Consider the following 24,727-nt stretch of genomic DNA (forward strand, 5'->3'; position numbering starts at 1 on the left):
GGTCCAACATTTGGCCAGCACTCGACGACCCGTAACTTTATATTTAATTTGAAATCTTTTTGGCCTGCACTTGCCACTTGCACTATTTGTGAGTCTCTTTTGGGTATAAAATTTGATAAGTGCCATTGGGTGGGGGGAGGAGCACTTCAACTAGGTCGAAGCAAACTTTTGTCGATAAGTGGAAATACTCGTAATAATAATAATAAAATTGGCTCTGGAAACTACTCACGCCTTTGATTGGATCTTGCGTACGTACCTGCAACGAGAGAATGAACGGGGAAAGGCGTAAGTCAATATGAATTAATATGTAGTTAATATGTAGTATACATGTATATGTAGCTCATTTCAATGAGAGTTAATGAAAGTACTTTCTGCTGCGTTGCAACACAAAGAGAGAGACGACAGGGGTCAATAAGGCGATGCAATTAAAAACAGAATGAAGAGAGAGCGAAATTGACATAATGGACATGGAGGCAATCAAAGGGATTGAGGGAAGGGACTGCCTGCCACTCGTGCAGCAGCCTTCAGTGTCCTGTGTACAGCAGCAGCAGCAGCAGCGATTCCAAAGATACAATGCAGACACTGCTCCTGTGGCTGTGGCCATGGCATGGAAAACGTAAGGCAAAAGGCGAAAGGAAACCGAAAGGACTCGATTCAATAAGCGTCATATTATGCTGTCTAGTCGGGTTTCAGCTGAAGCACCTCGTGTTGCATGCTGCTAATCAATCATGGCATGCAGTGCCACTGCCAGTACAGACGGAAGGAGCAGGGGGCCAGAGCAGGGGGGCGGCTGCACATCCAACAGGCCAAAGCGAATGCTCTTCCAGCAGCTGCCTTCAATGGGCAATTATTGATTGATGCCAAGTGCACATCGCCGGATGGCAAGAGCCGCACAACGGGTTGCCACCATCTCTCTCTCTCTGAAGTGGCCTGCAACCCTGATCTAGTGCCCCTTGGTCTTACCCCTCTCTGTAGCAACTTGTGTTACTGCCGCAGCATGAGCAACTGCTGCATCTGCTGTCAATGTTAAGATTTTAGACATTGAAATTATTCTTTTGAAGCCTCCCTGCCTCGCACAGCTTTAAGTTTTTGGTATAATTTGTTGCTTGTTTTCCAGCGGGGTGGGGCAGCAACAAATCTCCGTGCAACATTCCATGGGTTTCCGTTTTCCGTCTCCTTGAGAGTGTGTGGCCTTGCGGCTTGCTGTCGTCCTGTCAACAGTTTCCCACTCGTCGGTACATATTATTTTTGAAAAGTTTTCTTCACTGGACTTCTGCACTCATTTAGCAGACATTTCTCTCATAATTGTATGGGAGCAACAAAATATATTCTCTCTGTGATTATTTTGCTGTTTTGGCTGTGACGTAGGATAAACGTGTTCGGCATGCTCAAAGAGCAGAAACCAAAACGAATTTATTTAAATGACTCTGGAAAATTAAGTGGAAATGTGTGTGTCGGGAGCGTGGGGCTGGAAATACGCGAGATGTAGATAAGTCGAAGCGGAGCAAATTTTAATGCCGCTCCAGCAAACCTTAGACAAATAAAACTATAAATAATGCGAAAACCACCCGAAGTTCCCCTGCAGCGGCATGTGGTTGCGGCTGCGGGTCTGGGCCTAGCTGGGGGAGAACCTATTTACATAAGTGCCACAACAGCCCCCACCCACACCTTGTGGCAGGGGCGCACGTGTTTGATATTTCTTTTAGTTTTATGTCAGACAATATCATGCCACACAGAACCACGGACAAGCGGCACATCCGCCCGTTGATAATTCAATAAACTAAACCAGATTCTGTGGGAGATTTATGCGTTTGACATTCAGCAGTTTCGACTGCCTCAGAGGCGGTTTATAAATCTCCATTTCAACGCACAGATACACACGAAATTCCGACAGCTCTTAGCTACTTATTAAAATGCCATTTTAGAGTGGGCAGACAGCAGCTGGAGGAGCGGCAGTAACGGCTGCTTCATAAATTGCCCACACTTATGCTCAATAAATGGCCATAAATCTGTGAGCCGACTCGTTGGCGGCATTAAAATGCGCAACGACACGGCCACAGGCTCCACAACAGCAGCCACAAAACACCCGAAAAGTAGGCAACAGACAAATGCCACAACAAAGCTGCGAAAAGGGACGGTGAGGACAGAGTCGAGGCGTTTGATACCCTAGCAAATGTGCTGTTTCAAAGTCCAGCTATGAAACATCAAAGAAAATGCAATTAAAATTGAAAATCAAAGCATTTACAATTCTAACTAAATTTAAAGGTTTTCCGTTGTCAAAAAAGTTCTGGTTGAAATATTGTCATAAACCAAGCGACAGATTTAGTAGTAGAAGGAAGTACTTAACTGATGCTGATAAAAAATGTATATACTCTTAAGGTTCTTAAATGTTTCCTTCCCTGCGCTGCTAGCAACTGTCCAGAGTCGAGGCACCCACTGACAAATGCCACAAACAAATAATAATAAAATATGTGCCACGGACTGTGTGTGTGTGTTTCTGTGGGTGACTGGAACAAATCTCTGTTTGTTGTCGAATCATTCTCCACGGCTTAGCAGCAAAGCACAAATGTAATTTGGTTTTAAAAATGCCAGCATTTGTGATGCCAACTGGCCCGAGGTGCTGCTCCTAACGGGCGGACATTAAACTGCTGTCCCAGCCAGCACCCAGACACTGCCGCTGGAAGGCAGTCCCAATTGATTAATTGACAGTTGACTCGTCATCGTTTTCGAGGGCCATTCTGGCTTTTTTTGGTCAATAATGGGGACATGACGTGCCGTAATAAATCCATGGGTCAGCCAATTTTGCTTTTGCTACATTACACAAAAGTGCATTAAATTTCGAGCCATTAGGCAGCGAATCTCTCGCCCTCTCTCTCTCTCTTTTCTATCTTTCTATTGGCAACACTGCCGCCTGGACATCCACTATCTACAGTTTACACATCGCTGAATGCTATTCTCGACGCCATCTCTTTGCCATTGTAAAATGTTCATCATGCAAATGAAAGAAGAACGAACAAAACTTGCTCTGCTCTACTTATGTACAAGCCATCAACGAGGAGAAGGAGAATTAGAATCAGACTTAGTGTATATACGAATATCCTCCCTAGCTGAGCATTGCTCCATGTTCTAGCCTGTGTCTGTGTTTGAGTTTGTTTTCGATTTCGCTTCTCTAATTGAGCAATTTCCTTTTGGTTAATTGCTTTGCGCGCTGTGGGATGCGGATGCAGGATTCAGGATTCCGATTCACTTGCAGGCAGACGACAATCTCCTCTTTCGCGCCCACTAATAATTAAGCGACAATCTGCACTGTGTCTTGGTCAATTAATTTGCCAGAAGCAATTCATAAACAAACGAATTTAAATGTCATGTTTTCTGGTTAAGTGTCAATGGAGACATTTCGAGGAGCGGATGCAGCATTCCAGTCATAAAACGTGACATGTGCCATCAAGCCATTGACTACTGTGGCCATAAATACGTGTTTCGGATTCCCCCAGCACAAAAAGGTAGCAAAAATTCAAAATGAAGCGTAATTTGCATATGGCTTTGGGTGTGGGTGTGGGCTTGGGTCTGTTGAGGATGTGCACACACACACAACGATGTATATGTGTACCCCAGAATCAAGTAGGTAAAGGTAAAGGCAAAGCCGCAGCAAACTTGGCCTAATCTGCATAATAATAAACCACACAAACATAACAACTGGAGCACCTACTCGTACCCCGACATGAGAGTGAAAAACATTTCTACCCACTCGTGTGTGGGGGCCCCGTTTTGCCTCGCTTAATATTGTGTAAATTGAATTTCCATCACTTTATGATTACTTGATGCGAACTCGGATGGAAATACATTTCATCAAGTTGACTTTTGCTGGAAAGCATAAAATTACCCAGGCAAAGGCCCCCGGGCAGGGTTCTCGGGTGGCCTTCCGCCTGCACCCAAAGTAGTCGGGCAGCAGCATATCAATTCTAATCAAATTGACAGCCGTCTGCACCAATAAAACTTTATTAGTAGTGGGAAATGTGCAGCTGTCGATACGGGGGAACATAGTCTTAGCCTGTCCCAGGATTCAGCTATGTGGGATGCAAGTGTGACAGAGGACTTGTAGCTGCTTTAAGCTCCCTGTCCTCGAGAGATACACACAAGTGCAAACTTGAGTACTCAAATTGAACTTGATTTTTCATCGCACGCACTCATGTGTGTTCTTTTTTCTCCTCCACTTTTCAATGCATTTTTAAAGATTTAAATATTTATTTGCTTACCTTACTGCTGCACAGCTGTTTTGGGGATTGACAATTGGTAAATGCTGTTGACACTCGTATTTAATTGATAAGTTAATTAATGCAGCTCGCTCGTGTGTTGGTTTGTTTTTGTGTGTTTTCTGATTTTGGCATTTCAATTGAGTGGAATTCCAGTTAAATTCGTATTGTTTACAGCGCGCGCGTACGTTTTGCATTAACTCCGTTTAATTGGCTTTCGAAATTTACATGATTGATTCAACAGCGGTTTCCATTAGGGTTTATCGTATAGTTATAGTTGATAATATGTGCAGATGCATAGATCTGCATGTAGCTTGTTGTACATCAAAGAGTTGGCTACTTCTAGGTACACATATAATACACGTAAAACTTATCCAAAAGTTGTTTGATATATAAAATGCATATCTTCTCTATATAATTCATAACTTCCTTAGAGCCAGGCCTTTTCCTTCCATTTGCTGAGCCATTAACAAGTGCAATTGCTGACATTCTTCCATCCTTGATATGATCTTACATACAATTGAGCTCTTTGGTTGCTTCCCCTATTGTCGCTGCTCCACCTTTCTCCTTCATCAATTTTTTCGACATCGCTGGACAATAATCATCGAATGTAAACTTATTTCACTTTCGTGTATGTAGGTATGTATATGGGTATGTATATACGTTGTATTCAACATCAATAAAACATCAATAAAAATCGGTATTTGTTAACAACACTTTTATAAAAAACGAACGCAACGTTACGACGGTTGGGTTACACACATAATAATAATTATATATATTTATATATATATTATCTGTATATATAGTATGTACGTATTTGTGTTTATACATATATCTATGGTATATATTTATATCGTTTAGTTATCTTTATATATTTTGTGTGTTTATGTGTATAGTTATAGCTCTTGCTCGTATATACATTTATTTTACACACAGAAAGATTTACTATAACATGAGTCGGGGATTAGAGTATTTAACGATGCGTGATCTTTTTTTTGTATTTTGGTTGATTTCTCGATTGATTTTTGCTTCACATATTCTAAAAATTTCACATCACAGCCAATGGATACTGACGATGGGACGCATTTCCTTCTCCTTCTCTTGCTCCTCCTTTTGATCTCCTCCTGTTGCCATTTCCTGTTGCTCTGTTTTATCCGGATGATGATACTGATGACGATGCTAAATGGCGATGCTGATTGACTAACAATTGGGGGGCCTCTGTTATCCATCTGGGAAGTTGCCAGGTCCCAGCTGGAGCATGTCTCATTTGGGCTCCTCGATGGTCTGCCCCACCACAATGATGATCACAATGAACACCGCCAGCAGCACGAGAATGCAGCAGATGGCCACCGCCACCATTGCGCTGTTACTCATTCGAGAGCTCTTTAGTACACCCTGCTCAACTTCGAAATGGAATCGAGTGGAGCTAACTCACTCACTCGATGATGTCTGCACTGATTCGGTATGCAGTCACTGCGCTGTTTCGGAGAGAGAAAGATATTTGCATATTTCCAACGACTGTCAGTGCAACTGGGAATGGAATGCCTTGTCTGTGCACACAGTTGAGATTATCGGTCCATCCACTGGGCAATCACTTGTCATAAGTTGTTTCCCCGCCCGTTCTATGGCTCCTGGCACTGACAAATACCCATCCATCCGTCCAGCCATATCCCACAACCCAAGAGAAACAAATTGCCTGCCATAAATTGAGAGGGCGGGCCATCAGACGCTTGACTGGGCATGAAATGCCTGGCTACCCAGAATGAGTGCGGGAGAGCGTCCTGACAGCCTGTGGACAGCCAAAAACTTGTCGCCTTTTTGTCCTTTTGTGCGTGTGTGAGTGGCCCACAAGTGGGAATTTGCCAAGCAAACAAACACACAAAAAATCACAACCAATATAAGCCCGACCCAAGCTGTTTGAGGGTCGCTTCCTTTGTCTCTAATCTCGAGCACTGTGTGCCACTGACAGATGATTAATGTTGCCCCGTCCCGTGCTGCACTTCCTGCCAGCCAAAGCCAAATGCAATTCCCAGTATCGATGGCCAGACTGTATCCTGTCTAATGGCTTTAATGCCAATGCATTACACGGAACGACAGGGAGAGCCTGGCCTACAGCACGTATACTTAATTATAAGCTGAGCCGGCTCGGCCGGAGGGGACAGAAATTCAATTACATCGAAACAAAACCTGACACAAGCCCTCGAAGTGATTTAATGAAAAAACAAAAAACTACAAAGTATAAAAATGAATTGAAAAGCAATAAAAGAGGCTTCCCGTTTGCAGGTCGAATTGCTGAATATATTTTGAAATCATTGAATTTATTTACATTGGCATTTCATTGGCTTTTGAAAGTAATTTGGAATACTTCGAATATGAAAATTACATCCAAAAATGTATTGTTAAAAATTCAAAGCCCGCAATTTGTGTAGTCCACGCACTGCCATAATTTTCACAACGTTAAGGTTTCCACCGCTTTAAATATTTCTTTAACTTTGCCACATTTTTAAAAATTATTTCTTACATGGTATGGCAATATTTTTAGCGCTCAGTTCTTTTGTGGCATTATTTTTCTGTGGAATAAGCTCAAACTTCGCTGCATTCCAAATTCCAATTTCCAGTGAATTTAATTTAAATTTTGAGATCCTCTCAGCTCTCCCGCTTCGGCCTCAAGCATCAATAATTGTAGAGACCCGTTCGAAAGGATGATTTTTCAATCATCAATGTACGAGTAATATTTATTTTTTCTTTCATTTTTTTCCGTGTTCTTTTAGTACAAGCGAAAATGGCTCTGGGCGCTGACATTTCGCCAAAGCAGGAACCCAGCCCGACAAGCAATAACAACACTAACAGCTTTTGCTACAGAAGTTTTGATAAGTTTTCGCAATGCCAAATGGAAGGTGAACGGAATTGAATGAATGTATGTATGTACTCGTTAAAACTAATGCAGCCGCTACTGGGACCGATAGCAGAACAAATTCAATTCAATTCAGTGGGAAAAAGCCCCGACTAGACCTTTAATATAAAGTTAAGGCGAAAGTTCGGCCTTAAGCCTGGCGGGGGCTTATTATTTATGTACTCGGCGACCACTTGCGGTGCGTGTGATGTCCAGAGGTTGGGACCCGCCTATTAGCAGACTTTTAATTATGCCGCTCACGCAAAATAATTTGCCTTCTTTGGGCCCGGGTCGTGGACTCGTCATTTGCAGGCCCGTCAATGTTTGTGGCAGTTTCTAGGTTTTCCCTTTGTACGTTTGATTTCCCTGCTCGGACTTTGGTGACTTTTAAGGGCTGGGCTATTCAAATGTATATATTTTCGTATTTATTTGGGCTCATTTGTCGTCTGGTCTGCCCCAGGAAGTAACTGCTATAAATAAGGCTGCCGCTGCTAAATGACTTTCGTACCTTTCGTGCCCTGTCATGGCCCAATTGACCATTTCTTGGTGCTGCTGCGCTGTCCCTTTGAATTGGTCAATTAATATTAATGAAATGCCTTCCTTCCGCCAAGCCATAAAAGCCCAGCCACCACCACCACAGTGCATACATCTCCTGCCTTCCTGTCTGGTTTTTATCCGTGTGTGCATAATTTCCACAAATTTACTTAAAAATTCACCTCCGGTGAGGTCAGGACTTGCCTTTTTTGCCGAATTAAGTTGTAATAAGTCAATTTATCAGCTTATTTTTAGCTTACACTTGTAAGCCCCGAGCCATATCAATCAATCAAATTATGTTTGCACAGTAGCAGGCGTAAAATGAAATGAAAATGCAGCTGCTGCCACAGCAAGCTCAACCGGCAGCACCACGTGTCGTATGGGCAATGTGTGGTCAAAATGTTTGTGGTTTATGGCTGGCGATAAAAGGCCGCAAAGATATTTTATATTTGTTTATTGTCTGTGTGTCGGTTAGACTGTCAGGCAGGCTGGCAGTACACTTGAAAAGATTTACAACACATTGCACACTGTCAGTCCTGCGAGTCTTTGAGTCTTAATTAAATTAGCAGGCGCCGAGCCACAAAACACAGACACACAGACAGCCGCAGATAGAGACAGAGACAAAGGCATGATGACAGACGGGATACCAGAACTCCCACCCAAAATGCCAGCACAAAGGAAACATCATGTCATATAAGAGCAAGAGCAGGAGTGTGTGAGCCTATTGGTGGTCGCTGCCTCTGCCTCTGCCCCTGTCTATTGTGGAATAAAATAAATTTTTGCAATTTCGTAAGTTTTATGCGCACATTTGCGAAATTTGTTTATGCTGTCGAAAAAAGAATACTTGGGCGTGGATAAGCGTTGGAATAGAACAAGAACAAATGGGCCATGACGCAAGGAGCGAGAAGCAGGGCATGCCCCGGGCCTCCCCAGGGGCAGATGGGTACATGGACCACATGGGATACATGGCAAAAGGGTTTGGTTTGAGGCTGTCTATGGCTGGGTATAGGTTAGAGGTTAGTCAAATGGCACCCCAGAGTGCGTGGGCCAGTGACGCTGGCAACATTTCTGTGCCTGTTCCCCCTCCCACTCGCCCGCTCGGTTCACGTGTGCGCTGAAACATAAATTTCAATTTGTTACAATCGCTCCCCCACAAAGGGCCGTTGAAGGGTTAACAGAGAACCTTTGGCAAAGTGAAAATTATGGAAAATTGCATTGGCCTGAAGTAAAAGCGTTCTTGCGAAATAAAAATTGCATGCAAAATTAAAGCAGAGGCAAAAAATCCTTTGTCAAGTTCAACTGCAGGGATGGATGACCTTGGCAGAAGCCACTGAAGGAGTCCTCTCCGCCCAAGTGCCGTGCAACGTTTGTAGTTGTGTGTATTCTGTGTGTTTGTGTGTTAAAACAATGACTAAAACGCTTGAACATTGCTTTAAGGTCTTGTCTGGCAATGTCAAAAGTCAAAAGTGCATTAAAATAATTGCACTTGTTTAAGCCAAAAACTGCCAGCGAGCTGCCTGGCGAATGGTTCTGATTTATAAAATACACACACACACACACATATACGCCTCTCTTTTGGCTCTCTGTGTGTGTGTGTATCTATGTGAGGCCCCACATTTCCGCCTTCAACTACACTTAAACTTGATTTCTGTAGTAGGTACAGCTTTTGTCTTAGTTCTTTCTTGGGACAAGCGTCTCAGGCTCATTGTGGCCCCACATGAATGAAAAGATTTATGTGTGCGTGTGCATGTGCGTGTCTGTGTGTAAGTCAACCTCGAGACGTTAGTCCCTTAGCCTTGTCGTGGCCCACTTCCTCGAGCGACCCCCAGCTTGTTGCATGTTCCACGTTTCGCTTTTATGTGGAAGATTTTTTTAAAGACATTTTCGCTCAACAAAAGACATTTTTTAACATGCCCATGGAACGTGCAACAAAGATTAATGAAATTCCTTTCCGGGGAAAATGAAATCATCTCGCAAACAGCTGACAAAACAAGTCAAAATTTAAGTTAAAAACAAAACAAAAATCAGAGAGAAAAACAAAAATATTCCCAGAATTATGAATGGGAAATTCCAATTGAGTTTTGTTTGCCATTTGCATTTGCCATTTGCTGGGCACACCTGACGCCTCTCCCCGTTTCAGCCTTGTTTATTTATAAATTCGATTGGCAATGTGTATTTGGACGCAAAGAGTTCATTAGGATGCCAGCCGCCTCATCGTTCTTTATGGGTTATCTGCGGTTTGTTTATCTGTCTGGCCTAATTATCATTCACAGCTAATGGCTCGGAATGTTTTCCCTCCCCCACCTCATTAACAGTTCGGTTTGTGATTTTTTTTGAAATCGGCATAGTTTCCGCTCTCTTGGCGCATGAAATCATAATCAAGTATGGGAAAGTTTTGCCCCTGTCTCGATTGATTAGCCGTTTGATGGACCGGGCGACAGCTGAGTGGAAATGAGTTCAAGCTTGGGCGCTAATTGATTGACTGAACAGAGTTCCTTGGGGGTGAAAGTTGAGACAAGTTTTCCATAACAATTTCCCTGGCCGGCACCTTGTAGAATTTTGATATTAAAGCCACTTAATGCAGGTGGCACATCAAATCTTTATTTTTAATCAGCAAACTCATTAGCAGCATCTTAACTAAATATAAATTAAAGAAGAGGCCATCCGCAGCTTACATCCTTCCGAAGCCCGTTCCCTGGTACCGTCACTGCCACTGCTGCTTCGTGAAAAGTTTTCACTTGGCAGCCGTCAAGTTGATGTAATGAAAAAGTTGCAGCATTTTTCTAACAATATTTCTCATATCACATGACATGGACACGCGGCGACTGCGGAAAGCCTTCGAAAACAACAAGGACCGTGTGCACCGGGCGCTGCTAATTAGCTTCGAGTTTTAGATTTAAAAATCCCCCACACAAACGCTGCTCATACGCAACGATGGGCTTCATCCACCAGCAATTTGAATAGAGTACAATGAAAACTAGCAAAACGGAAAGAAATCTTTGTGCAAATGCCAGAAAAATAACACAAAGAGAAATAAATAAATATTTTCAACGGATCCCACACATCACACCATGCCGCCCCCCACTTGGGTGTTCATTGGAGGATGGATTCGGAAAAGGAAACCCGCTCAAAGCCGACGGGAAAACCATGTGAGTAGCGCGGAAGGTCGCCTCGAGATGAAGGCTCATTATAAAATACTAAAAAAATAGTGAAAAAAAAGGGAAAACCATTGAGATGCGATGGCGGGGCAGGAGTACCGAGACCTGGTGCTGGTCCGCTTTGAGGTAGCCCAAAAGGAAATTTTAATGATGCATATAAAAAACCCGGCGACGGCAAATGAATAAATAATTTATGCGTAAGGTCCTAAACAGACGAGTGAGTGGCTGCCACATTATTTGGCAGGGTTTACTCCTCGCTTTCTGAGCACACTTTCCACACGTATCAAATTGTATCTCTCTATTACCTGATGGCAGTGCTGGGGCTTGATTTAGTGTCCCTCAAAAAGCAAGGGTTGGGATCCCTTCCCCCAGTGACTGGTTGTGTGTGTGTTTACTCATGGACTCCCCCATCTGTTCAGTTCTGTTTGCTTATCACCTGGTGGCAAGCTGGCAACCGATTGCTGCTGCTGTTCCACTATTTGCCCAGAACGGGGCACGTTTCAATATTTTAGAGATTTGCCGCAGGCCACGTTAACTGCATGCAAATTGCAGGAGTCGAAGCGACTCTTGTATCCTTTTGCTACACTGTGTCCCTGTGGGGCTTAAGCCTTCTTTGCACAGCTCTCACACGCATTCGATTAGTCTTGAGCTGGGAGTCTTAGCATGAACTACCATGAATCGATGGGTGAGGCGGAATGTCCTTGAGGCCAAAAGGCGACCGTTGTCAAAGTTGTCAGCCATCAGGGACAGGCGTTACCATCTAGTCTCGGTCCCAACGGACGGTAATTGAAAGTCTCCAAAGACATTGACTCCAATTAGGACGCAGATACATCATAACTTCCATCACAATTCTCGCTTTTCTTTCAAGTATTTTTTGCATTCAGGTTTTATCGTTTGCGTGGATGTATCTATCGTTTATTGCATCCCTCCCAACAATGGCTGAGTTGTACATAAATCCCTTAACAATTGCCTTCATCGAAATCGTTTTGTGGCCTTTCAATGCACAGATTGCCATTCTCTGTTGTCCCGTGAAAGGACGCCGCCAAGGAAATCAGTAAACTCAGTCCAGGGTTAACAATGTGTGTGTACAGATGCATGTGTAGGAGTACTTTTATCTGTCATACTTTTATTCAATGTAACTCGTAAGCCGAGACTGCTTTAGTCTGGGATTAACCTACTGGGGAGTGACTGCCCAGAACCTCTGATGGCTTATGGAATTCGTAATTTAAGTACATTTATCTGACAATCGGTGATTCAACTATTTTCTGACATTTCTTCTTTGGGTTTAGTGCAGTTAGGTAGCTAGCATTATTCTGATATTTTGTAACAATTTGTAAGAGCAAAAAAACCATCAAAAACCGATCCACAGACCCCACAACTCAAGTGTGCACCACACAGACAAGGCAATCCAAAAACGAATTCATAACTAAATGCATTCTCAAGTTCCATTTTGAATATTTACGTTTGCGAGCTAAAAGCTTTCCAAAAATTGACTTGAAATTCACTTTTGTCTTTTGAGTTTTTGGCAGCTGCAGCACACGTCGCTGATCCCCGCTGGATCCTGCACACCGAAACGGATGGGGTTTAAATCAACAGAAATATGCAAACGAAAAGCACCAAAGTGGGCAAGCGATAAAGCGCGAAACGGATAACTGTAATCAGTGTGTGGCAGAAGAAGAAACGAGCGGAGAAGTGCGCGCGCGATTCCTGGACTCTGGGGTCTGTCACACGATGCGATTAATGTCGTCGTCGAGCTGCTGGCTGGCTGCTGCTGGTCTCCTGTAACTATAACTGCAGCTGAACAGTGTTTGTGGCACGGCCGACAGAAATCGACTGAGCCGTTTCGGCTGCTGCCACGGCATTTAAAAGCACTCGACGAACGAACGAGAGCCGACGAGAGCGGAGGCGGAGGACACTCCTCCTCAGTGATGACAAGAAAAGCTTTTTCTTTTGGCCACATTTGAATCTGTGGACGGCTGGTCGCGGCAGTCAGTCCCCGACCAATGGAACTTGAATAAATCAAATTGAATTTATGATTTCATTTCGTGCTTAGCTGTCCCCACCCTCCACACATTCACATTCACATCTATATCCAAATCCTGCAGAGCTGTCGTCTCGGTCTGTGTCTGAGGCCTGGCGAGGGTGCTTAAAGTTTGTTTGCCTCGAGATTTCATTTTCGTTTGAGGCGCTGCGGCTCAATGAGTCGTTGATTTTGTTTGTTCGAGTGGCCAGAGAGGGGTTCGGCACTCTGCTTTAATGGCTCCACTTGACACCTTCGTGGCATGTGGCAGGTGGCAGCTGCCAGCTGCCAGCTGCTGCTGCCCCAAAATCCGACAGGTGAGACTCTTGTTTGACTTTGACTTCCGCTCATTATGCCGTTGAACATTTCTTTGGCTCCTTTTTTGTGTGTGGATAATTGCTGAGTCAAGGGGTCGCCAAGGCCGATGCACCCCTCTGCCTGCCCCTCCCAGCTCCAGTCTGGTTCTGCGGGCTAATTTAAATTGGCTGCAAAGTTGCGTCGCTTCATTTTCGATCTCATTTAATTTGCCAAAATCTCATTAGAGCAAAGCAGACAAGGACAACGACGACAACATCGACGTCTTGTAAGATAAATGTGAATGTTCTTCGTTGCTTTTTTTGTTGTTTCCTTTGCTTTAGCCTGGCTGCTGCTGGTTTGACCTGTGCCCGGGGCCGCCTGGCCTGGTCTTTGACTTCCTTTTTTTTTGTTCATTCTTTGCCCCCGCGCCATTATTGGCGGTTCTGGGCGCCAAGTCAGCGATTTATTTGAGCCAAACAAAAGGCCGTGTAACCCAGCAAACATTTGCTAAAACACTTTAGCAGTGATAAGCGCAGGAGAGCGGCTTCCGCTTAGCCAAAATGATAACAAGGAACATGGCCGCCCAATGCGCAGACGTGAGCTTTCAGAGAGAGCGAGAGAGCAGAGAGAGCGAGAGAGAGCCAGAGCTTACTTGACTAAAACTGATAAGAAGGAAAGCAGAAGCTAAGGAAGTCCTGGTGCCTGCATCTGTGGCACGGCAGCGGCTGCTTCAATTGTCTTTAATCGTTGCTCAAATGTCGAAGATGATGAGGGGGAGAATGATGGGACGTTGGGTACGTTCGTATTGGGTGTGGGATTGGAGGTTACATTTAACGAATTGTCATTGATTTCTTTTGAAATGTCGCCGCTTTTGTTTGCCTTTGCTTCTGCCACATTAGGCAGGGACGAGTCTCCCCGTGCCAATATGCTGCCTGCCACCCCGCTGATTGCTGCAGCTTTGGTTATCGCGTGGAATGATCACAAATTTAATCTTGCCACTGCCACTGGCACAGCTTCTCTTTAATAATTGTGTTACTTCACATTTAATTAATAAGTTTGTAGCATTAACCAAAGCCAGCCGCCAAAAGGGTCCTCCGCGGGTCTGTGGCAAGCAATTAAGGCAGGGCTTCTGCCTGCTGCCTGCCACATTGTCTCCAAGCCAAACCCCAAAACGCAGCTTGACCCAAACTTTTTGTAATAATTTTGCTGTTGTTCGTTTGGCCTTTGAGGAATGAGCGGCAAAAAACCAAACGATGAAAAAAATGTCACACAAAAAGATTGAAAAGGAGTCAGCCCCCGGCGGGGCAGGGCAGGGCAGGATCCTTTACTTCCTGCCGGCAACGCACACACATTTGTAGGTCATTAAATTTTTTGTGTACGCCTTTAGCCTTTGGCAGTCGATGGATTTATATTCCATGCCATTCCGTTCGGTACATAAATAATGAGCTCTGTTGTTGGGTCAGAGATTCCGTTCAAAATCATTTATTTACCATGAAAAAAAACTCTCTACAGTGGACACGCTCTCTCTCTCTCTCTGGTGAGTCTCGGCAAGTGCGGAGAGAGTGAGTTGACAGTGACATTGTCTCAATTAGTGGGCAAAGGATAGAGTGGATAAAGCACTTACCTGCATAGAACAAGGGCAGCAGATTGAAGATGATAACAAGCGGAAATATAGAGCGTGCAAACTTCTGCACATCCATGAAGATGCTGACTGGACTGGCGGACGGAGGAGCGTGAGTGTCCGCCGTGCCAGTGCTGCTGTTCCCGGGCCCATCTTGTGGGGGCTTTCGTTGTGGTTTCGTAGAGTCTTGGCTGGCATTGGAAGATAAGCGTGATAGGCGAGGGCTTGTCGTGTTGCTGCTGAGGCCAGTCTGCTTAGAGGTCCCTGTAGAGGCGGCCACAGCAGCCAGAGCCAGGCATGGCATGGCAGCAGGAGCGGCAGCAGCAGCAGGTGCAGTGGCAGTGGCAGTGCAGCCTGCCAGAGGATATGGCTGTCCTTGGCAGCTTCCAGCTGTGGACAGCATTCCGTGATTGTGGCTGGCAGCGATCTCAGGTGTGGTCCATTGCCAGGCTGTTGCACCTTTATGACTTTTCCACGTTCGTGCATCATCTGTTGCAGCTCCCCCGGCCTCCTCTGCTCCTCTCCCTGCTGATGTTGCCCCGAGTGTTGGCTGGCATAATGTTGCTGTTTCTGTTGCCGTTGCCGATGCTGCCTCCGGTTCTCTTTGTGTTTGTGTGTGGCATAAAAAGGATTCGCTTTGAAATTGCTTCCGTTTGCTGTTGCAGTTGTTTGTGTGCTGCTGCTGCTGCTGCTGCTGCTGTTGTTGCTGCTGTTGCTGTTGTCGCTGCTGCAGTGTTTGTTGTAAGAGTTGTCGTGTCGTTGTTGTTGTTGTTGTTGTTGAAGAAATTGTTGTTGGTGTGTTATAGAAATGTCGTATCTGTGCTGAGGCCATGTTGTGCCCTGAAATGGAATTAAAAGCGAGAAATAAACCATTAGAGATGCTCGCAGGACTGAGGACAGTTGCCCGTTGTTCACTTTTGATAATCCCAAACGCTTTGATTATCGATTCCTTGTGCAAATGGACAGGCTTAAAGAGACAGACAGAGAGGGCGGGCCTGATGGATAGCAGCAACAACAAAGAACTTTTTGGGTTTCTTGTTTTTTTAATCAATTTCCACTGGCACGCCCCAAAACCGGGCACTCCTTTTGCGCCATTCCGCCCGAAGGGTTCTCCAATGAGGGTCCTTACTTCCTATTTGCTTGCCATCCCTATGCGAGTTTTATTTACTTTTAAACTGGGCTTACGCCGCTGTGCTGCGAAATTGAAAAATCAACTGGACAGACATCAGCAGCATCATAATCATCATCATCAGCGGCAGCTATACCATTAAAGGTTCTCGAACTACGGAAGTTGTGGGAGCTTTTGTGCTATTTTTGCATGACTTTTTTATGGTCAATATTAAATAAATGAATATTATGGCAGAGCTCCTGCTTTATGGCACATTCCCAAGAGCTTTCCCTTGTGGAAAGTCAAAGCTGTAAAGCAGTTCAAAGCTTGGGTCGTATGTAATGTTACACGAGCTTTTTGGTGGCAATGTAATTGCAAAGCTTTGGATGTAATTTTACACCAAACGAAGAGCTTTTGTGGACTCCATGTAAATACACAAAAGGAGCCACTCTTGCCACAGGGAAGTGTGTAAGGAAAGCGTGAAAGAAATCTGGCAAAATGTCGTAATAAAAATATGAAAACTCTGCTGTGGAAATTCTTAAGTAGAATTAGAACTACCCCACCTGACTACGCTTCTGTTTAGGCCAGAACATTCCTCATTTGCAAGCCATAAATAAATGCGAAATAATCATAAATAATGTGAACCAGAACACTAGTTAAACCCTCGACAAATGCCACGCCCAGTGGGTCAGGCTGGGCATTTATCAACATTTTCTTGCCCCCACCCACTCGAGATGTTTTTTGGCAAGTCCAACTCGTGCCTCTGATGTGTGTGTGTGTGTGTCAGGAGGATGTTCTAGTGATTACAGACGTTGATAATAAAGTAAAAATTGCAACAATGAGCGCATAGACATCATGTCCAAGGCAGTCACCAGAGCAAGCAACAACGCCCACACGTAGCACAGGGCCATAAAAGGCTCGTAATCAACGTGAAACTGCGAAACGCACACACGCACCCACTACACATCCTTCCCTGCCTTCTCCTTGATGGCATGAGAGTGTCCTGTGCCGGACACTGCTCTTGTTAGCTGCTAGCTGCTGTGGCCTGGCCATTTTGGCAAACGAAAATTGTCTGCAATGCTGCACTAATGTCATCAGGGCGTATGCGTAACTATGTAGGTGAGTCGAGTGTCGAGTGGGTTCAAGGCAGTCGAGGCAGTCCAGCAGTCGAGCAGTCGAGCAGTTGGGGTTTTGGTTTTTGGCTTGGGGCTTGGGGCTGAGCTGAGTGGTGTTTTCTGTTACGTTTCAGCTGTATCCATTAATTCCGGGCAGCTGGCAAAAAGGATGTGTGCGGCTCATGTGTGTGTTTGTGTGTGTATCCTGCTGAATAATTAAAGGAGCTGCCATGGCATGCCATGCTAAAACTTCGCCGTGTCCTGCCCGAGTAGTGGCCCCTGCAGTGTCCCTGTTCTGTCCTGCTTTTGATGTGGCCGCCACATAATTGGAAAATATTTGCTGCACTTCTGCACAGCAACGAAAGAGACACACACACATCCGCACACATGCAATTATGAAATTCCAACTGCAGTAACAGACAGCGAGAAAAAATAGAGGAAAGGTGGAACAAATGCGGGGAGAGGCGAATGGAAAGGCGGTCCATGAATTGCAATTTGTTGCTGGCTAATGTTTATTCAAATGTTTGCTCGTTTTTATTACACCTGCAATTGTTGTTGTTATTTTTGTTGCTGTTGTTGTTGCTGTTCTTGCTGTGGTTGACCTGTTTTGCCATTTCATTTGCTGTGTGCGGCCGTGGCAATTAGTTTGCTTCTGGTGGTAATACTTTGACCCCAGCTAATTGTGCGTTTGCCCCAGCATTTTAATGAGTGCAACTTGAAAAGTCCGCCCCTTGCACTGCGGCTGCTGCAGCTGCCTGCTGCTGCCTCCTGTTGGGGCAGACAAACGCGGATAATGAGAAAATAATAAAGACGGGTGGCTGGGTACAACAAAAATATTAAAAGCCAGCGAGAGAGCCAATTAGAAGACACTAAAGACAGGCAACCGCGTCAAAGGGTGCACAAAGTGGGGCTGCCCTTTCAGTTTTGATGGATGGTTTCCGAGGATGTTTTTGCTGTCACTCTGGCAGCATCGAAATTGTAGTTTAATGCAGTCTCTGCACACACTTCAAAATACTTATTAAACTCTCAGCATAGGGTACAGGAGAGAACCAGCAAAAATCAAAGCAAAAAATGGCTGCCTGCAACAAATGGGTCGGGCTTGTTGCCAACCGCAGTGGCGCCGCCATCATCATCAGTTGCACCAAAAAAAGAGCGAAAAAGAAAGGAGGGAAAATAGATAGCGCACTCCGCATTCACACTTTACTTCCACGCCGAGAGTTGTGGCATAAATTTAGCCAGCCAAAGGGCAGAGCTTGGTGTCTCTTCCCCTGCTGCAGCTGCTGCAAGTTTTATCTGCATCTGTGCTGTGTGCTTCCACACTGCCATTTGATGTGCCACAAAATGGCAGCAAAATACTTTTCAAACTGTCTGATTAACATTCTGTTTAAGCAGTGTTATTAAGGTTCTTTAGTTATGACAACAAACAACCAACGGCTGGCATAAATTTCTAACTCTCTCTCTCTCGCTCTGTGTCAGCTCGTTATGGAATGCGTTTGCCTGGGTCGCCAGTTTGCGGCATGCAACGATGCCAGACCAAAGAACCTCATCATCATCATCATCGTGTTGCAGCAGCAGCTGTGGACCCATGGAAATTAGCGACAGAACCAGCCAGAAAAGCCCAGCCTTGTGCAACGACAGGGACGTTGCCACAGTGCCACACAGTGACAAATTGCAATTTAAATTTGGCTTTTGTTGACGCACCGAGCTTCAAGTGTTGCTTGCGTGTGTGTGGTGTACTCATTATGAGTCACAATTATTTGTAGTTTTTAATTAGAAAACTTGGCATGTCTGTCTGCCTGCTCTCTCTCCTCTCTGTGGCTTCTCTGTTGTGTCCTGCACTTCAGTGCACTTCAAAAACATCAAAATACTTTCATGAATATGCAATGCGTTCTGTTAACAGGCGACGCATGAGCAATACACAATTTATGTACATGTTTATGATGTGTCTCGGTCGCGGTCTCGGTCTCGCCCCCAAGTTGCATTTCAAATTAATCAACAGAAAACGCAACCCAATGTGGATGTGCCTTTTGGTTGGTTGCAAAATCACTCACCATATCGTCTGCATTTAGAGCGTTAGGGTACAACACGTCCTAATCACGGAATCCTTTCAGTTTCTGCAAGTAAAAAAAACGAGTGTAAAGATCTTGTTAGAGTTGAGTTTTTGGTGATGTTGCATTTTGGCTTTTGTCTCTGATTTGCATGGCAGCAGCTCACAGCTCGCAGCTCGTAGCTCGCAGCTGGAAGCACTTAAGTCAAAGTTGCGAACAAAAACATTTGCAAACTGCAACGTTAATGCGACTTTTGTGGAAAGTTCGAAAGTTTCTGGCAGGGCGCGGGCGTGTCAGGGCGGGAGGGGGCACAACTTTCAGAGCAAATCAATTCCAGAGCAAACTAAATGAAAGAACGACAAGCGAAAGCAAGCTGCCAAATACTCGTAGATAAAAGTGCCAGCCACACGTGGCACAAGAGCGTGGAGGAGACAAGACACGGACACGGACACGACACGACAGGGGGCCGACTGGGAAGCCGCAAACAAATTGTAAAAATGTTTCTTTGCCAGCGAAATAGCGGAAAAGCGGGAAAGCATTGCCGCCATTGGCAGCGTCTTGTGTCTCGAGCAAAGCGGGTCCCAGAGCAATTTATCATCTCTATGTTTAAAATTTATTACATTTATTTTATGTTGTTGTGCGGCTCCTTTTTTTGTCTGCTGCTGCCACTGTTTACTTTTAACTGTTTTTCCTTTGCCTTTCCTATCTGTGCCCCATGTCTGGTGGGTGATGGGTGGCGGCCCTCCAACAATTCCCAGGCAACACTTTAAGGGCCCAGTCGAGTGGATAAAGTGGTGAAGGCGGAGGCGGACAGGCGGCAAAGAGTTCTCAGCCGCTGCTGCTGTCAGTTGAGTTATAGCGCTCGACTTGCCTTGACTCGACTCAGTGCCGGGCTCTTGTAATTGAATTTATCGCTGTAGCAATATTCATCAACGTCAGGAGCTGAAGGCACTAGCTCTGGCCTGCCTCAGCTGCTGTCGAACAAATGCCGAGCGATCAAATTGAAGTGTCAAAGATTATGAATCCCCACTTTGCCGTTGCGCATACGCAGTGTGGCCATCTATTGGTTAAACAAAAGGCAAGTCCAATTCAATGCCAGAGCTCTAGCCACCCACCCGCACCGCACTGACAGCGTTGCCAAATTGCTTTCGATATCAATTTCCTGGCAGCAGCAGCAGCAGCAGCAGCTTTCCGTTGCCCCGTTGCCAGCAGCTCTGGCCGCAGCTGCAACGAAATCCGATTAGAATGCATTGCCCCAGCCAGTGCCCCTGCATTCCCCCCTGTGTGCACGTCAAAATCAAATTGTTTACGATGCTGCCTGTTGTTCTGGGGCAAGGCAAACGCAAACACAAACAGAACAAGAAACACGAGCAGCAGGCACAGAGCACACCCAAAAAAAAGGGCTTTGGATTGCCAAAATCAATGGTGCGGCAGCAGCCGTCGGAAGTGCAGGGGGAGAGCTAACGGAGCTGCAATTGCCATGGAATAGTCATGTTGGAGTTGACTGTACATGAAATATGCAGATGCTGCAGCAGACCATCCGATCGGAGTCAAGTTCGATGCAACCGCAGGGCCATGAGATTACTCCCAACGTAGCCATGGAAGCTAATGAAATCCATGCCAAGTCAGCAAATTGAATCAGCCTGCTGCAGACAGCAGCCCGGAGGGAAGGACTTGGCAAACATTTAACAAATCGCATTCAATGCAGTTGAAAAACTTTGACCACACACACACACACGTGGCATGTGGCAGCTGGGGGGAAAGTGTGGAGAGAGCCGTTCTGCAGCACAAAGCGAAGTCCTTTCAATGCGAACTTTAATTAATCGGAATTAAATCTGATGGCTGCATAATGGTTTCTATGGTTTAAGCTGAATGCTGACTTAATTGTCTGCCCACTGCAAGTGGCGAAGGATGAAACCGAATTCAATTTCTGGCCACTGACTGCAAATTGTAAATCAAATTTCAAAGCCAAAATGCATGAAAGGATGTATGGCATATGGATTGCAGCTGTCAGTGGCAGTTTGCCATGACACACACGGAGATAGGACATATGGCATGTGGCATGTGGCAACTGGCCGATGATGAATGAATCCTTAATGAGCGATATTAAGCTGCGTCACTTGCATTAAGCTTCAATTTGTGATGCTCTGTCGATGCTGCGAGGGGCAACGCCTCTGTCCAGCCTCCTCGGTCAGCTGTCGGAGCATGTGACAGGCAGACAGATAAGCAATTGAAAAGGAAGCGGAAGCCCCGCGAAGTCGAGTGCGTGTGCCTGTGTGCGTGTGTCCTTGACAGACGGCATAATCAATCCCCATTTCGCCTGACACCACTCGACTGTCGCCCTTGTGTTGCGCATTCGTGGAAATTGATAAAAAAAAAAGGAGAAATTCACTCTGCACTCTGCAGGCGTCGGCTGACAAAGGACAGTGTGACGGGGGTGGGGGCTGCGAGGAGCCACGGCCCGAGTGTGATGTGATATATGTTTATGGCTACCGGCGCCGGGCTGCATGCAACATAAATTATCAAAGTGCAAGTTGCAAATTGCTTGGCCTTCAGCCTTCAGCCTGCGGCACGAAATGTGCACATAATTTCAAAATTTATTGCGAACCTACGTGCCCGGGCGATATGAAAGGGAGCCAAGCGCCGTGCGACAACGCCCACGATGCACTCTCCGAAAAGGAAGAGTTGACTTTTGAATGCAACACCAAACCCCGAACACGAACACTCCCAACGAACATCAAGTTAGTTGCAAGTACACTGAGAGAATGTTCGTAGGTGTGAGAATTGATGAAGCTTAAGGCAATTAATTACAATCCAAAAAGTCTCCTAAATCATCTTATTATTCACTCTGCATACAGTTCTGCTCTGTCCTAGCACATCCTTTGCAAGTCTATTCACTGTCCATTTATCTGGAATTCCTTTCAGACAATGTATTGCCAATAATCTCCTTGAAGCCTTCCTTCCTCTTCTTGTTTTCTGCCAAAAATCCTGCCATTTAAGGTTAAGAATTTTGCCAATCTCCGCTTTGGCTCTGATTACTCTGCAGATATGTCCTGGATGTCATGGAGGCCTTGGTTTTGCCAGTGTAGCTGCTGCACCTTGGCTGCCTCTCTGTCGGATATCAGGTATCCCCGGCACGTTGGGGCCGTGTGTGTCACATGCAAATAAGGTAACACAAACACACAGACACACGGGGACAGGCACAGGCACGGGCACACTCGTTAGCCAGCTTAAGACAGCCCAACGCCTGCTCTGTGGCCATTGGTTTTGTGTCAACTTTTGAACTTGCCACGCCCTGCCGCCAGTGGGTGGACGCCCCCTCGTTTGCCGCCGCTTAGTTCCCGTTCCTGTGCCTCGTTTCGATTTAATGCATCATTTCCCCGCATTTCAGATGCAGAATGCCACACAACCGCAGCCCCCCAGAGCTCCCGGCCACGGCCAGCTGGATGGAACATATCTGAAAGGATCCACAGGAGCCGAGAGCAACCGCAGTCGCCCATGTCCCTGTGTCCCATGCCGCATGGCCAACACGATGCCCAGCGGGCATCGCCCTCCATCCGCCCTCGAAAGAATGTTGTGCATTTGTGTTTGCCTTTGTGCCACTGCTCGGCATCGTCCTGGATCCCGCTGTGTCCTGCGCCATGCTAACAATCTTGTACTTTGGCGTCCCGCTTGAGTTTAACTATGGATGGTGTTGGATGTTCCTCCAGCTACTGCCAACTGCTGCTGCTGTCGTTGCTGTCAGAGCCATTTTGCCGTTGTCCTCGGTAATGTTACACGGCTTTTTATACTCCTTGGAGGCAACGGCAACGGCAACGACAACGAAGGCAACGACAACAATAAAGCAGGTGAAGGATTCACATAAAAGTTGTAAAACTGATTTAGCCCCGGCCAGGACACACACACACACACAGGGGCATGGGATAGAGGGACTAGAGGAATGATATTAAAAATCAAATCAAATTTCAGCTCAACGTGATAAGAGGAGATGGCGGACCAGACCTGACCTGACCTGACCTGGATCATCTATCCTAACTGGCTGAAACTTACTTGAAGCCAGGGCCAGCCCTTCCCGCTCGTATTCCGTTGATGATTAGAGGCAGTTTACACAAGTTTCCCAATCAGACTCGAGCGCGCCTCTGTAAATCAATCTGCTGCTGGCACTTGGATCGATGCACTGCCATCAAATTACTATTTTTTGGGGCCGGGCAAACATTGGATTCGCTCTGCTCTTGCGCCAACGAACAAAATCTATGTGCTGGCAATTCAATAAGCTGGAGACAGGCCCGGGCCCTCCGGCTGTTTGGCAGGCTGAGCAGAGCTGAGCTGCATTTCATATCAGTTGATTAGTGTTTGGATGGAACGAGTGGGTTGTGGACTGCTCCAACAATGGGACTAGGGCCTGGTGCTGCTGCTGCTTGTGCCAAGGATAAGTTTTAATAATGGCTGCCACTCCGACAGGGCGAGAATGAAATGCGAGACGCCAAATTAGTGCCAAGCAATTAGATGGCAGCCAAATTGAAAGCAAATGAAATGCTCCGGCACTCACAAAAGCAGCTGAAGCACTGGCTGTGGCTCCGAGTCTCAGATTCAGTTGCAGGCAATTAGCAGCAACACCCGTTGCCCCGCTGCCCCCCACTTCCTCCCTCAAGCATTCGTTCTATACTCACATTTATGCTAGTTGCATCGCATGGCATTTGCTGTTCCAGTTGGGCCATGTTCTTGCCACTGCTACATTTTCAGTTAATTGCTTCAGTTGGGTGAAGAAAGGAAATTCCTCGCTCTGGGCTGCAATGGGAAATAGAAGAGAGAGAGAAAAGTGAGAGATTGTCATGGCAGAAGGAGGAAAATGCAAAATGCAAATGCAAATTCTGCCTTCAGCTGCAGCAGCTGCTTAAACCGTCAGTTTCTTATCTATTGTTCATGTAAATGGGTTAAGGAATATTTTAAGCACCTTAAATACCAAAAAGATTCAATCTTGGCAGGCAAAGAAAAGGTTTTCCCTGCAGCAAGTGGATTTCTAATGAATTTAAACAATGTCTTAAATGTTAAATGTAATCGGGAGGTTGTGCCCTCAAGCAGCTGGCTTTCATTTGTGTAAATATCATCGTGTGCTCCTCCACATATTTTATCTCCATTTGGCATGGCAGACACACGCTGCAGCTGGCAGTGCAGTAAGCCCCATAAAACATTATGCCACTCACGTATGTCTGGTAGGAACATGTCTGCTGTGCATAGAGATTATTATGCGATGGATTGTTGTGCCCCTGGTCCATAATTGGCCATGACTATGCAAATTGCCAGCAGCCGCAAAGTGTGCCACACAAATAGTTCAGGCCACAAATGGCATTAAAATGAAACACGCATCAACGAAAGTTAATTGGAAATCTAGAGAGGAAACGAAACCAGAACCCAACGGCAAAGGCAAAGGCAAAGAAAGGCAAACAAAGCTCTGCCCACAATCAAAACAAAGCATACACACACACACACAGAGAGACACACACTTGGAGTGTGAGTGCGAGTGTGGGAGAATGGATGGCGGATAGGCATAGCCAGGCGGCAACTAAATTACAGCCAATTTTTATTGCTGTGAAAACAAAAGGCGCAGCATATTATCACAAAATGGCGCTAGCAGAAGGAGGAGCAGGAGCAGGAGCATGCCGTTTGCCGCTGACTT

The 24,727-nt window shown here is 45.7% G+C and overlaps 2 protein-coding genes across 11 annotated transcripts in view; both read right to left on the reverse strand.

Moving 5' to 3' along the window:
• Positions 1 to 24,727, reverse strand: part of LOC117898436 (cubilin) — a 41,764-nt gene that overhangs the window by 11,449 nt on the left and 5,588 nt on the right. For 9 of the 10 annotated variants that reach the window (XR_004649144.1, XR_004649145.1, XR_004649146.1 and 6 more), the window contains 3 exons: positions 23,721 to 23,838; positions 19,054 to 19,116; positions 14,783 to 15,619 (listed from right to left, as the gene is read on the reverse strand). Coding sequence is in view for 7 of the 10 variants with exons in the window: in XM_034807832.1 (XP_034663723.1) it covers positions 14,783 to 15,611 (829 nt within the window). In the remaining 3 variants the exon portion in view is untranslated. Of the gene's footprint in view, positions 1 to 229; positions 257 to 14,782; positions 15,620 to 19,053; positions 19,117 to 23,720; positions 23,839 to 24,727 lie in introns of all 10 variants that reach the window. The other variant, XM_034807833.1, reaches the window with a different exon arrangement.
• Positions 4,703 to 12,623, reverse strand: LOC117898448. The gene is made up of 2 exons (XM_034807855.1): positions 12,304 to 12,623; positions 4,703 to 5,734 (listed from the first exon to the last, which is right to left on the reverse strand). The coding sequence occupies exon 2, from the start codon at positions 5,628 to 5,630 to the stop codon at positions 5,520 to 5,522; it is 111 nt and encodes a 36-aa protein (XP_034663746.1). The 5' UTR covers positions 5,631 to 5,734; positions 12,304 to 12,623; the 3' UTR covers positions 4,703 to 5,519.

This window comes from Drosophila subobscura, chromosome O (assembly GCF_008121235.1).
Source record: "Drosophila subobscura isolate 14011-0131.10 chromosome O, UCBerk_Dsub_1.0, whole genome shotgun sequence".
Classification (NCBI taxonomy): Eukaryota; Metazoa; Arthropoda; class Insecta; order Diptera; family Drosophilidae; genus Drosophila; species Drosophila subobscura.

Excerpts from the sequence above, each read along its gene's own strand:
- LOC117898448 (XM_034807855.1), bottom strand. The coding sequence starts at position 5,630 with ATGAGTAACAGCGCAATGGTGGCGGTGGCCATCTGCTGCATTCTCGTG.